This window comes from Urocampus carinirostris, chromosome 19 (genome assembly GCF_059441175.1).
Source record: "Urocampus carinirostris isolate Australia breed hairy pipefish chromosome 19, RoL_Ucar_1.0, whole genome shotgun sequence".
NCBI classification, from domain to species: domain Eukaryota; kingdom Metazoa; phylum Chordata; class Actinopteri; order Syngnathiformes; family Syngnathidae; genus Urocampus; species Urocampus carinirostris.
In genome coordinates, this window is record NC_142367.1 from 13030295 (window position 1) to 13045376 (window position 15082).

General features: G+C 36.4%; 1 protein-coding gene across 3 annotated transcripts in view; it reads right to left on the reverse strand.

Annotated features, from left to right (window-relative positions):
* Positions 1 to 14546, reverse strand: part of tecpr1a (tectonin beta-propeller repeat containing 1a) — a 28822-nt gene extending 14276 nt beyond the window's left edge. For 2 of the 3 annotated variants that reach the window (XM_088323804.1, XM_088323805.1), the window contains exons 1-12: positions 14423 to 14546; positions 12630 to 12862; positions 8981 to 9163; positions 8505 to 8627; positions 5850 to 5969; positions 5602 to 5776; positions 5429 to 5529; positions 3799 to 3900; positions 3572 to 3714; positions 3088 to 3509; positions 1534 to 1679; positions 1157 to 1312 (exon numbers count right to left, since the gene is read on the reverse strand). In XM_088323804.1, the coding sequence (XP_088179930.1) occupies positions 1157 to 1312; positions 1534 to 1679; positions 3088 to 3509; positions 3572 to 3714; positions 3799 to 3900; positions 5429 to 5529; positions 5602 to 5776; positions 5850 to 5969; positions 8505 to 8627; positions 8981 to 9163; positions 12630 to 12854 (1896 nt within the window). In that variant the 5' untranslated portion in view covers positions 12855 to 12862; positions 14423 to 14546. Of the gene's footprint in view, positions 1 to 1156; positions 1313 to 1533; positions 1680 to 3087; positions 3510 to 3571; positions 3715 to 3798; positions 3901 to 5428; positions 5777 to 5849; positions 5970 to 8504; positions 8628 to 8980; positions 9164 to 12629; positions 12863 to 14422 lie in introns of all 3 variants that reach the window. The other variant, XM_088323803.1, reaches the window with a different exon arrangement.
* Between the last annotated feature and the right edge of the window lie 536 nt (positions 14547 to 15082).

The following is a 15082-nucleotide window of genomic DNA, read 5'->3' on the forward strand; positions in this document are numbered from 1 at the left end:
GGCCTTCAGATGAGAGAATTCATTTCCATTTCTGGCACCTAACCTGAGCCTCCTCTTTTTATTAAACCTTCAAGGTTACAAAAAACTGATCAGCCAGGGTGTGGAATATCAAAAAACAGCAGCAGGATTGGCCAAATCATGCCAATGTCAAAACAATGCCTATTATAGCCCAATATTAGTCAAAAAAAGAAGCTGGTATCCTATGAAATCTCCTTAGGATGTGTCCAATAATCAAAACAGAATGAACTTATCACAACACTATCGTTCAAAAGTTTGGGGTCGCTTAGTGGTTTTCATTCTTTTAATTAAAAAACAAAAATTAAATCCATTATTTCTAACCTTTGTCAATATTTTTGAGTATTTAATTAATAAAAAAGGGTGACTTTTCAGGGAAAACACAAAATTTGCCTGGGTGACCCTAAACTTTTGAACGGTATTATAGATAAAAGAGATGGCGAGCTAAGGAGAAAAAAGAGAAAAATATAAAGAAATAAAGTGAGACAGATCAAAATAGAGAAAAACCAAAGTAAGAAGCAAAAAAATGGGAGAAAAAAAGAAGAGAAAAATAAAGAGAAAGGGTTGAGAAAAAGAGAAAAGAATATATTGTGAGAAATAAGGAAAAAAAAGAAAAATGAGAAAATTTCAAATAAAGGAAAAAAGGAGAGACATGGAGAAAGAAAAAAACAAGAAAGAAAAAAAGGAAGAGGAAAATGAAGGGAAAAGGTAGAGAAATACAAAGAAAAGAGATATAGAAAAAGAAAGAAAAAATATTATTAAGACAAAAAATAAGAACATTAAAATAACTAGAAATAAATAAAAATAAGAGAACCAAAAATTCAAAAAGAATGACAGAAAAAGAGAAAGAGAGAAGAGCGAAAAAGAAAAGAAAGAAAAACATAGAAGAAAAAGAAGGGAAATATACAAATAAAAATAGAGGGACAGGGTCGAGAGAACAAAAGAAAAGAAAATATAAAGAGGGGAGGAAAACATAGAGAACATAAAAAAGTTTAAAAAAAAAAGAAAAGAAAAAGGAGGTAAAAGGAGAAAAAAAGAAAAACAAAAGAACAAGAGAAAGAGCTCAAAAACATACTAAACTATAAATCACAAATAAAAGATAACTATCCTAAGTATCCAACATATAGCCTTTTTCTCTCACCTTCTTCTCTTCATTGTAGTTATAATACAGGAAGAGGATTCCGTCTTTGTTGCCCTCCGGTCCTGAGAACTGCTCCAGCGCAAAGTGGACGTCCACCCACTTGTGAGGCTTCCAGTCCCTCCACCACTGCATGGCTCCCTTCTTCACCCACACACACTTGGACCAAGAGAAAAAGAAATACTGCAAAATACTGCAATGGAAATACTCCAAAAATACTACTGTAGAAATAAAACATATTACAACAAAAATCAAACTGCGTGAATACTACAAAAAATATAGTAGGTAGATAATTTTGACATGGCCGTTTTCTAGCCATTTTCTAAGTAGCTCCAAAAGTGTGCCCCCCACTGGTCTACTGTATTCAATTTCTCTCTCACCTGCTCAATGGCTTGTTCGTAATGGCGGAATTGGTCCACCTCCCTCTTGGTCCTCTCGCTGAATTGTTCCAGGATCTGTCTCCTCCACGTGGCCGTCTGGGCTGGTGTCAGCGACAGGCTCATGGATTGGACCGACTGGGCCAATGCTAAAAAAAAAAAAAAAGAGGAAAACAATCAATAGATGAAAAGAGACAAAGATAAAATAAAAAATGTGTGTGCATTTTTCGATATTGGTTTTGAACCCTTTGTGTATTTTTATCTTTTTTTTTTCAACATTTAATTTGGATTTTTATTTAAATTTAAAAATGTAAAATCGATCGTATTATGAAATAAAAAAATTAATCAAATTGTATAAATAAATTGTATGTTCCCTCAACAACTAGGGTCGTAGGGGCACCATTTCCTGTGGTGTGTCTTGGGCAAGTACAGCCTGGTGGCGCCCATTCCTCCCCAGGCTGACAAATGTTCCCACCCGGTCTTGAACCGGGGACCTTGCGCGGTTTAGGCAAATGTGTTACAAATTAAACAAAGACAAATAATATAGGTTATAATAATAATAATAATAAGTTAAAATAAAGATAATTTAAAAATATGAGAAAATACCCCAAAATAATACATATAAAAATAAAACATTACAAATACATGAAATGTTTCAGTAAATATATATATATATATTTTATAATATAAAATAATAAAAACAGATATTTATATTTTTTTATTGTATTTAATCAAATTAAAAACATATTAAATAAATAAAATAGATTTAACAAAATAAAATATTTATATTTAATTAAATTTCTTTTTTTTTTAAATGTTGGCATTTTATACTATTATTTATATTTTTATTTTTTGTCTTTATTGAATTCAAAATTAAATGAATCTAAATACCACTACTTGAATAAATTGAATACATTGACCAAAATACAAAATAAGATTAATTGAATTTATTTAAATTGTTGCCATTTTATACTGTTATTTTATTTTTTATGCTATTATAAGTACTGGTATTTGATCAAATTTAAAATAAAATAAACTGGGTTAATTGTATGAATTGAATTAATTCAACAAAATAACGACAAATATGTAACTGATTTATAATTTAATTTAAAACTTTTTATAATTTTTTGTAATTATTAAATTTCAAATAAAATAAATCAAATTGAATACATTCAACAATTACAAAGAAAGATTTAATTGATTTTAAATTGAATTCAAAGCACATTTATGCTTTATTTCTATTTTCTTAATTCATTGAATTTACCATAAAATCAATTACTTGAAAAACTAAGAAACAACAAAAATATTTAATTAAATTTATTTAATATCTAATTCAAAATGTTTGAATTTTGTATCGTTACTTAAATTTGTATTTTATTGTAATTCATCCAAATAAATAAAATTAAAATTGGGTGAATACATTGAATGCGTTCAAGAAAATAAAATGACTTTTGATTTATTTATTCTAAATCTTTTCTTTTTTTTCTTTATGTGTCTGAGTAAACCGTGGACTCCAATAAAAGGAGAGAAAAAAAATGTGCGTGCTGTTTTACCCACATGAGGCATTCACAGCACCGTGGAACCAGTTGAGGTGGGAATGGCTGTCCACTGAGCAGCCTCCCCCACTAACCCAACCCCACAGTTGGTGTCCGTCCACCCCGTAAGGGTCCTCCATAGTCGCAACGGACGACAGGCTGCAGGTGTCAATGCTATCTGATGAAATCCCTGAATGGGCCTGCAGGTCGTGTGGCACCTCTAGATCCACGTTACTCCACTGGGACTCAACAAGATCTCCAGTTTGGACTGTGTCTCCCTCTTCAAGGACTGCAGGTTCTCGGTCTGAAACCGGCTCGGAAATGAGGCTGTCGCTTGTGATTTTTGGGACATCAGAAGGTTCGATGATGTCTTCGGAACAGCCGGATCCCTTTTCCACATCCGACTCTGACGGAGGATGCGTCTCAGTGAAGAAGCATCCAGCACTATAGAACAAAGAGGAACAGGATGAAGAAGAAGATCCACAACCCTCAGGTGATGCTATCACCTCTGCTGACTGCTGGCGCTGGAATGAGGTCTATCTCCGTCTCGGAGAACCGCAATGGCCCTCCAGGTTTTGCCGCTTAGCTCGCTAGCCGTCACGCCCTGGCGGAAGTAGACGGCCCGATCCTCGCTGCCGATGGCCCACACCTGCATGCATGCATTGCCGTTGATGGTTTTAGATGTCATCTGCATGGACTCTTTGAGTGCCATTGACGAAAATAGTCACTTTACCTGATCATTGAGCCCCACGTTGATCATGTGCATTTCCCCAACCATGCCGATCCAGCCGGAACCGCGGGGGTTGTGGGCGTCGACGCCGCGCCGAAACCACACCTGCAAAACCATCCATAACACCACTATTTTATTAAATTATATTTTAGTTTTTTTATTTAATTAGAAATATATATGTATATTATTCCAGGTGTGAATACTTTGTTCGTTGGATTTTTTATGTTTGTGCCATTATTGCATTAAGTGTCGAGCTCCTTGTGTTGCGCGTGCAAGTACGTATATTTTTTAGACCCACTCCAATAAACTACTTTTTTCATCTTTTTGGGGGTTTGGGTTGGCATTTGGACTGGACTTGAAACAGGCCTTTTCTTATCTTCACCATTTTCATTTTACACCAACAAAAAACTGCAGTGACGAGCAAAAAAGTTAAAGGATTTTTTTTTTTTTTTATGTGTTTGAATTATTTTTCGCATATTTGATATGGACGCTACCCTACTTACAACCATTCGATTTACTAAAAACGGTAGATATGATCATCTTTCGGGATGTCGAAAAATATCCGGACATTGCTCTGAGTTAGATTTTGTATTGTGTGCACCTTTTTCCAAGTAGAGGACATTATTGTAGTGCTTCTTTCCGCCGCGTGGCGCTGTGAGAGGTCACCCAGCATCCACCCCATGAAGAAATCTGCTTCCTCTTCCTAGTTTGTGTGTAAACATTCTATACTGTATGTCCAGCGCGCTAAGAACTTTTACATTTTTACTGTTTAATAGCTCATGCATCCATTCAATATGGTTGGTGTAAAGTCTAAAGAAGAGGCGAGCTGTTTCTTTTGAAATGAAAGTGGAATAAGAAAGCTTGATGCGGTTGAGAAAATGGTTGGATCGCTTTTTTTTCGGCCACCTTTTACCACGGTGGAGGTTGCCTAACTCTTGAAGCCCATCTTCCAAGAGTATGTTAAACTTAACTTCATTTATCTTTATAGAGCATATTATATTATGAAATGTTTATATTTTTAGAACAAAACAATTTCCTTATACAAGCCTTAAACATGCTTATATAAACCTTAAACAGACAAAATATAGCACTGAAGCAACTTAAGAACAAATTCAACTTACGAACGATCTCATTTGGAAGTAGGGCAACGTCAGAAGTTAAAAATACAACGAAAACGATTGATGAAGATTTGAGGAAAAAGAGGAAAAAAAATCCGTTTTTTTGTTGTTGACATTTTTAGAATATTAATTTTAGGACTGTAATTTCAAAATATTACAAGTATTTTCATCATTTCAAATTCTCTACGCCATATAACAACTTTTGATCGGGCAAATGAAAATCTATATTTATATTACAGATCTCGTGCAACCCATTTTGGGTTTAACCCAGATCGTTGTGAGTAGATAGGTGCTCCGTTGTGTTTGTACGGCTAATTATCGCCTAATAGAGGGAATTCCAATCATTAATAAGGGGAGCAATTGGCTGAGGTATGTATTTTGTCTATAGTTATGCAATGTGGCAATGTTCCACCATATCCAGGAGGGAGAACAGCTACTGGCGTAAATATTTACCACTGTTTCTGTGGTAGACATCAAACCTCCACTTTGCATTTCATTTTTTTATTTGGACTTACTTTGTTATCTTTAGTCAAAGCCCAGACAGCGTTGACTCCCACCGCCACATGCATAACCCCCACGTCAGGACTAGGTGAGTCCACCTCGGACCATGATGTCCCTAACAAAAAAAAAAAAAAACAGTTTTGGCAACGGACTCGCACCAAATTTGTACTGACACCAGACGGCTTACCTTGGGGGCATTCTCGACCGACACCCTCCCTCACGATCATCCGGCCCTCCCACAGCACCCCCCACACCAGCTCCCCCGGGCCGCAGCTAATCTGGACCACCTCTCCAGGGAGGGGGATGTCCCACCACGAAGAGCCTTCAGGGTTGTGATGGCGGATGCCTTCTCTGTACCACACCTGCGTGGGGAGAGGTGGAAAGGTTGTCGTGGTACCTGAACAGAAAGCCAGTGTTTTTTTCCGTTTTTGTGACCTTCCCCTGAAGCAAAACAGCCCAAAGAGAAAGCAGGCCGTGGGGGTCCTCGGTGATCTCCCATCCGCCACAACTGATGTCGCTGAAGGGGTCTGGCAGGGCAGTCTTCTGGGAGGGGATCTGCAAAAAGAGATCAAGAAATACAAATACAGTATGTCCGCAAATATACAATTTTTTCCTTAAAATGCTATCCGATGAATGCGCAATTTCATTCCTCCACTTCCTATTTTCTAGTTCTTGCTTTTCAATCCTCCATACGAGGATTCTGGAGTGAGTAACAGGGAGATCTTATCCAATAACATATGTACTTATTTTAATATTAACAACTATAAACGTCTTAATTGCAGGCCATTCTAAAGACTTGATACACTTTTTATTCACTGCAAAATAAAGGAATAAAGGTTTTTCACGAGTGATTTTTTATTTTTTTCCTATATCATCAACTTGTTTTACATCTATCTACCCTGGTCATATCCCTCGAGAGGGGTGACCGACAGCACTCTTCTGTTCAAAAGCAGGGCCCGAAAGATATCACTGGGTTTACCCCTGCCGTATCATACAGGTGCCCTGCCCATCCCTTAGAACACGACCAAACATACCACTATCCTTTCACAACACCTCTCCACTCATTCTATCACCAACATGGGCTCTAGCTTCCACTACATTTAGACCTCCAGTGCACTCATGATACCATCCATCCACGTCAATCACCGTCTTCCTCTTGGTCTCCTTCCATTGACTTCTGTTCTGTAGATCCTCTTCAACATTCGCACCTCAGGCGGCAGTGGCTCAGGAGGTTGAGCGCTCGTCTTGGGATCAAGGGATCCCAGTTCGAATCCCGCCTCGTCCGTGTTACATGTCGAAGTGTCCTTGGGTAAGACACTGAACCCCTAATACCCCCAATAAGCAGGTTAGCGCCTTACATGGCTGCAAGGCCGCTATTGGGAAATGTGGAGCACATTGTAAAGCGCTTTGGGAAGTCATTGACTTGAAAAGCGCTATATAAATGCAGATCATTATTCATCCTCTCTATGTGTCCAAACCAACCGAGTAGTCTCTTATCCACACTTTGCTCAGTTGCACTACTACTCCAGTTCCGTCTCTCACAATTTCATTTCTCAATCTATCCAAGTTTGTCACTCCTAACATACTCCTCAAACACTTCATCTCAAAAATATTTAATTTCCTTCTCAAATCTGCGTTTAGGCTCCAAGTCTCTGCACCTTACAACACAGTCGGCACAATCACACTCTCATACAGTCCCCTCTTAACATCCATACTCATACTCTTGTTGCTCATCACTCTCCTCAGAGCACCCAAAACCTCGCTTCCTTGATTCACTCTGTGCAATACTTCGCACTCCATTTCACCAACTGCAGCCACATCACAACCAAAGTACCTAAAGCTTTTAACTTCTTAAAAATAAATACAGTAAATATAGGTTAATCTCATGATAATGTTGAGTAACATTACTAATGCTACATTGACAAAACAAAAAACACAATAATATCAATTACCTTTGAACCTTTTGTCGAGTAAATTATTCTAAAATGATTTTACGCATTTTATTGCTCATTCCCGTAAAAAAGAATAATACAATCAAAAATATTAATAATGACCAGATGTATTTGCAATCGGAGATCATTATGCTCATCTTTGGGATTATTTTCCTTACAAATAAATAAATAAATACAATCTTTTTAAATAATGGTAACATGGATAAATGGCAATAATAGCATTATAAGCTTTTTTTTCAAGTGGAATAATGGTAATATCAAAAAGGTCCTCATTTTATTTCCTATTTTAAAATAAGAATATATAAAAAAGACACATTTTTGCAAAAGGAGATAATTTTGCTCCTTTTCTCATAAATGAATAAAATAATTTATATAATATGTAATAATTGTATAATTGTGCCTATAAAAAACATAATAATAATAATTACAGTTTTAACGTTTATAGTTAGATAAGAAATAATTTAATAATTATTCTAGAAAGATTTTCCAAATGTTATTGCTCATTTTGTATTTATTTCTTAATTTGATTCCTATATCTTAGTTTCACTTGTTTTAAGTATGAATCTTTTTCCAAATAAATCCAACAATAAGTACATTGTTTAAATATTAAAATAAGAAAATAATACCTTAATTGTGTAATATTTGACCACCAGATGGCACTGTATTGTTTAGTTACAAACGAAAACCAGTGCCAAGAGTACAGCGTAGCAGCAAGATGCCGGACAAACATGGCTGTGACTTCCAGGTATGGATTTCGCTATGTAAAGAAATACAGATTTCTCGGCCTTTAAATATTTATAAAACTTACCATTGGTCTGATAGTTCATGTGTTTGTTGCCGATTTTACTGAATGGATAGATATTACACTGTCCCTTTAACTTAAATAATTTTACTTTTTATCTGTAAAATATTTTTTTCTGTTAAATATTAATATTTTATTTCTTATTTTATTCCTTGCTTTTTTTTTAAACAATGAATTAAAATGAACAAAAATGTAATGCAATGTGAGATGATTTAGCTAGTTTAGGGATTCATTTATTTTTATAAATACATAATAAAAAAGAAAGAATAATACGAAAAATCTGTATAAATTAAATATTTTGCTGTCAAAAAACTGAATACATCAAACTCAACAGACTTGAGCCCAAGAGTCCATGGCTTTGTATCTCCTGTGACGTAGCCATCGCCTGCGACGGACACAGGAGTTCCATTTTTTATCCTTGGTGTAAACAGCCGGGAAGTCCACGGCGTAAGTCCATCCCTGCAGAATCACAAATATGATCGTTACTGTTTACCCAAGAGATTTCACGGGATGCCAGTTCCTTATTTTGATTATTTTTGCGCTCTGTTGTTTGTTGTTTTGACTATGACATCAATGTCACTATCGGCAAATCATGTTGCTGTTCTTTGATTCCCACACCCTTTAGGGCTGATTTTTTTTGTACTCAAAGATTTTATAATCTAAGATAAGAACTCTCTTATCTGAAAGCTCCACTCCAGGTTCTCCTCGCAAGTTCCAAATCCATTGATGTCTTCTCTCCTTATTTCTGTGTGTCTACTAAAGTTTAAATTTAACACAGCCGCAAAAAAAAAGCACAAAAATTGTCGGCTCACCTCTTTCTCTGTGGGCTCCCCTTCGAAGTTCTCGTCCACGTACCAGTCCCCCTCCCAATCCCAGCTAGCGGACGGGAGCTGGAAACTGGTTGGAGTCCGTTGCTGCAAACCTGTGATGTCACTCCACTGCCAACGGTCGCTCGGCAACAAGCGCTCTGAGAAACCGTCCACGGGATTCCACCGCTGACAAGACACGGAGAGATAACTGAGCTTAGAGGTAAGATCTTGAGCCCGAACCGGAATTCGTGTCGCGCCTGAAATCTCAATCTTCAAGCGCGCCACAAAGAATAATAAACGAAGAACAATAATGGTTGGAAAAAATGTAAAAAGTCAGCAAGAGAGAAGCACTTCAACTCCTCACAAATCAAAGAACGTCCTCGCAGATTAAATAAGACAATTCGTGTTTGCTTCAGGCTCAGTCTCTCAAAAACATTTCATTTTTAGGGCTCATGATGGTTCGGGAAGGATCTTACCTCTAACTGAGCCCCATCCAGGGGATGAAGACTCATAAGGACCAGGCATAAAAAGTTATTCCTAAACAGATTTTTTTTTTCAATTAGGCACAAAACGTATAGTGTTCCTCTCCACAATTATGCAAATACGTTTCAAAATATTCCATATGCCGGGGGACTAGAGAAATGTAAAATTGACCCATCTGGCTTGGTTGCTGTAGATCTGTGTAATCATGGAAGGAACACAACACTTTCAAAATGGCGAATCCCATTGTCACAACAAATAGTGATTGCAGTGATCGGTGATTGCATACCATTCGTTTCCACTTGGAGGTAGGAGATAGTGACTTTTCGTTTGTTTTTTGCCCCATGTTGGTATAATTTTGTTAAGCTAGCGCCCCGTTAGCACCGGGACTGCCGAGGGCCTTCCTGTTTGGTTTGCACCGGGTTGGCAAGTTGGCTGCCCACTGTGCGTTGTTTGGCCAGCTAGCCTGGCATTAGCACCAGTTTTTGATGTGCCCCTTGGTTTATTCTCAGGATTGGTTTTGTGTTTATTGCTGTAGCCTTTTCCACCTTTTATTGTTGGTTCCCGGTTAGCCAGGCTGCTCACCACATATTGTTGCTGCTGCAGTTTTCCCTCTGAGGCCGCCTTTTGTTAATCAGTGTCAATTAAGCCCCCGTTGGAGGCCCTCCTTCTGTTTTTTTTGCCAGTTCACCCCTTTTGGGCTGCTCACCCTGTGTTGTACCACTTCTGCATCCACCTGCGACACAATGCCTAGGCCTTCTCCACAAAAACTACCAAAACTCCGCTTAAAACGCTCGTAACCTCTTTGACTCACACATAAAACAATATGGTGACTGGTTTGCTGGGGTGTTGGTGTTCCTACGATGTACTCATGTATTAAAATTATGTTAAAGGTGAAGTGTTTGCTGTGGTCCATATCTAAAGGTTTGCAAAACAAATTATTTGTCCCCCTGCTTCTTCAATTCTGTGTGAGAATGTGTTTTCAAGGGTTGGATAATTGTTGTACAATAGACAAAATAGATTACAGTAATTTCCGTACTATTTGCCCCAGATTTTTTTTTAGTTAGGATGGGGGTGCGACTTATATGTGAAACCATGAAAGCATTAATATATCATTAAGTCTTTATTTTTAATTATCAGTGCTGTACATCACGTAACATGTCATTTTCACATTCAACCGAAAGAGGGTGCCTAGGCCTGTGTTGATAGTTTCAAGCTTGACCGCGCCGTAAAGCCTGAAGGGGGAAGCCGACGCATTGTCGACCTAGTGGGAGGTGTACGGCAGTACAACACGTTCCTCTCTTCTTTTTTTTCTTTTTTTTAAATTGCCTTTCAAAATGACGTTTTTGGTGTTGAATTTATCAAACACATTTCCTCAAAAATAAAAGCGACTTATACACCGAATGTTTTTTTATGCATTTTTTGACTGGTGCGGCTTTTCCTACGGAAAATGCGGCTTATAATCCGGCAAATACGGTAAGTCCCACAGCGATGCACAAAATTGTTTTCTTGAACAAAAATCAACAAATACTGGTTTGTGAAACTATATGACTGCATTGATGTCGTTATTGAAAAATTCAACAATAAATAATGATTTTTCAAGCCAAAATAATATTAAATACAGCTGCAATTCTGCACTACTGCAGCAGAAGGCAGTAAAAAGAAGGGATGGCAAAATGAAGCCTCATAGAGCAGTGAAGCCCTGCATGGAAATACTTCACACACACTTCAAGTCATGTCAAGTAAGAAAGAAAGAAAGATAGAAAAGAAGGAAGAGAGAGAGGAGAGAGAAAGAAAGAAAAATGAAAGGAAGAAAGATGGAAGATAGGAATAGAGAAAGAAGGAAGAGATACAGTGAGAAAGAAGGAATGAACAGGAAAAAAAGAGAGAAAGAATTAAACAAAGGAATGGAGGAAAGAAGCATTGAAGGAATAGAGAAGGAAGGAAGAAAAAGAAGGATAAAGGATTAAAGAAAAGAGAGGAAAGATAAAGGAGGAGAGTGAAAGAAGAAAAAAGAGCAAGACTGAAAAAGAAAGAAAAACAGCAAGAAAGAAAGAAAGAAAGAAAATGAGCAAGGGATACAATAACGAACAGAAAGAAAGAGACAGAAAGAAAGAAAGAAAGACAGAAAGAAAGAAAGAAAGAAAAAAGAAAGAAAGAAAATGAGCAAGAGATAAAATAGAGAAAAAAGGACAGAAAGACAGAAAAACAGAAAGAAAATAAGCAAGAGATGAAAGAAAGAAAGAAAGAAAGAAAAAAAGAAAGAAAGAAAGAAAGAAAGAAAGAAAGAAAGAGGGAAAGAAAGAAGAAAGAACATAAGATAGATAGATAGATAGATAGATAGATAGATAGATAGATAGATAGATAGATAGATAGATAGATAGATAGATAGATAGATAGATAGATAGATAGATAGATAGATAGATAGATAGATAGATAGATAGATAGATAGATAGATAGATAGATAGATAGATAGATAGATAGATACTTTATTCATCCCCACAGGGAAATTCACAAACATGAGAAAAAAATAAAGAAAAAAAGAAAGAAAAAGAAAGAGCAAGAACGAAAGAAAATAAGCAAGAGCGAAATAGATTTGTTTCCTTGACTACGCCATCATGTGGAAAGAAAAATGTATAACATTCTTGGTGCATGCAATACAATGATGGAGTTTAATTCATGCTCTGAATACAAAAAAATATATATCTCTGAAAGGTGTTTTAACATTAATTTTTCTGTGTTATTTTGTCCATGCTTATGCAACAAGTTAAAATGTGGAATAAGGACTAAAATAAAGCGATTTCTCATTTTTATTTAAAAACTATATTCTTTCCAAAGTTTTTAGACTCAGGCGGTTTCTATTTCTTGCTTACTTTTACCTGCTTTTGGAAACAACTCTTTCACATGGTACTTAGATATAAGCTGGCATGTGTTATTTCAACTGCACCCAAACCTAGTGAATCATTTCCTGAATCAGTCACATGGTAAACCCGCTTCGCGGGGCTTCAAACGTCACCATTTAGGTCATGAACCACTCATCCTTTAGGGATTCGAGAAAATCACTAGCAATGAGTCGATATGAATCAAACGCGGAGTAGTGAACCTTTAGATGAAACAGTTGAGCCAATGTTTTATTGGTTCATGAGGCTTCACTTGTCCCGTCATTACCCACCTGGTTCTCATAGGTCTCCTCCTGGAATCGGATGGGTAGGTCAGACGCGTGGACGTTCAGGTAGATGTTGTTGTCGCAAGCGATGCCCCAACAGCATTGGCGGGCAGCGGTTACTCGCTTAAATAGCGTGCGGGTGTCGCCATATTGCTCCCACTGCTGGCCCGAAGTGGACAGGCTGTAGACACGCCCGTGCACATCTACCGCCCAAAGCCGGGAGGGGGGCATTGCTGCACCTGGATGGGGGTTTATGATTCATCAAATACCGACTACTTGTGACAAAACTAAAGGGACAGTAGGTACGATTTCGTGCCTCCAGTGGTAAAAAAACTTTCATTCATCCATCCTTCATTTATCTGCAGCGCTTATCCTCAGTAGGGTCGCGGGGGAGCTGGAGCCCATCCCAGCTATCTTCGGGCAATGGGCAGGAGACACCCTGAACTGGTTGCTAGCCACTCACTCACTCACACCTAAGGGCAATTTGAACCGGCCTGTTAACCTGCCATGCATGATTTTTAAATGTGGGAGGAAACCGGAGTCCCTGGAGTAAACCCACGCAAGCACGAGGAGAACATGCAAACTCCACACAAGGAGGATGGGGTAGCATTCAGTTAAAAAAACAAAAAACATTGATTTAAATATCAGGCATAAAATGCATGAACTATCATACCAATTTTAATATTTATTTTTTTTTAAAAGTGAATTTATTTTCCATCGTGGAATCCCTACCTAGAAGTCGCAGCCCTGTTTGTCTGGAAACATTTTCAATAAAACATTGTTAATATATATATTTCTATATTATTTTAAGTGTTTTTCTTTTGTTAATATTCATCAATAAAGATACACATATTTTGGGGGGTTAATTGACCCTAATTTCATCTTGCTTTTCTTGAAAGAATGTTCATTTTCAAAATGAGCAATGAAGTCAAATTGAATTATGATGGTTTTTTTCATTATTATTTTTACTTGTAGTAAAAATATTCGGTTTTTTAATGAGTAAAATAATCAATAAAATTCGGCGGATCTTTTATAATATTTTTTTTAATTTAAAATCATTTTAGCTGCTTTAATCCAGAGATTGATAACATTAATATTTTAAATTTATACAAACATATTATTTTTGTTTTTTACGCAGCGTTATTTCAAATTTTCTCAAGGATTTGCCCCAAAAAGACTATGATTTAAAAAATAAATACAAATATAGTTAAATACGAAGATATTATTTTAGGGAAATAAGTATTATTTTAAGATGTTTCAGTATGTTACAGAAGAAAGAAGTTTGGAATAAAATAATATTAATAAATATGTAAAATTATGAGTAGTAACAATTTTTATTAAATATTACCAGCAAGGTAAGAATTCTTTTCTTAATGTTTTCTGTGTGCATTCACAGTCCTCTTTCAAGGGCTCACTTATTTCACAACAATGTCTTATTATTTAAAATTAAATTATTTTATTACCGTTTTTAAAAAATGCAAATTAATGAAAGTACGAACGAAGCATGAAATTAAATAACCGCTAACACCTATATTCAATAAACTAGCTGCTATGCTAATACACACGATTCAATTAGCAACTTGAAGACAAAGTCAAAGGATGATTTTATAGTTTTGTGTCATTGCATTTGAAGGTCATAACTTATAATAGAGGTCATTTTAGAATAATGACATAAAAAAAGAAGCTGAAAGGGATCCATACATCAGCGTAATAACAACATTCGCATTGGCTTGGATTTAGAAGATTAAGCCTCATCGAAATAATAATACGTCCGCTTCGGGATCTACAAACACACGTACCTCAAAATTGCAACCATCAAGCAGAAAAGATGACTTTTTCGCAGGGTGGACCCCCCAAAAAATTCGATTTTAGTGCTCAGATGCAAACGTGATAGTTGCTAGGATCTTCATGACAGCAATGCCCAAACCCGGAAGCGCTGTTTGTTTCTCTGCTCCCCATTGGCTACTTCCAGGAATGCAGTTCATAGTTTTATCCAAAAGATGTCACTGTTGCTTAAAGCTCAGCGGACGTGGATTGACTAGGAACATGGTACAGTATTTATATTTGTGTGTTTTTTGTAAAAATACAAACTTTTTTTTAGAACTTACTCACATGATCATAATATTTCTGACTAATTTTGCAGTACAAGACGAAATAAATCTTCCTTGAAGTAAGCAAATGTGTGTGCTAATGCGTATAGGTGATTTTTGTTCTCTTTTTTGGATTTATTTTCGATCAAGATACAAAAATAACCCCAACTTAAAATCGGGGACCGTTAAACAATTTTAAGGTAAAATAAGTAGAGAAATATTGTAAAAAAATAAATTTAAAAAAACTAGTCCTTATCCAGAATTATAATTTGCCGAAAGGACTTATTATTTTTGTCGTCAAATTAACCATTTAATCAAATTACATTACTGTATATTTTTATTTTGGCTAAGGAAAAATAATACATCTAA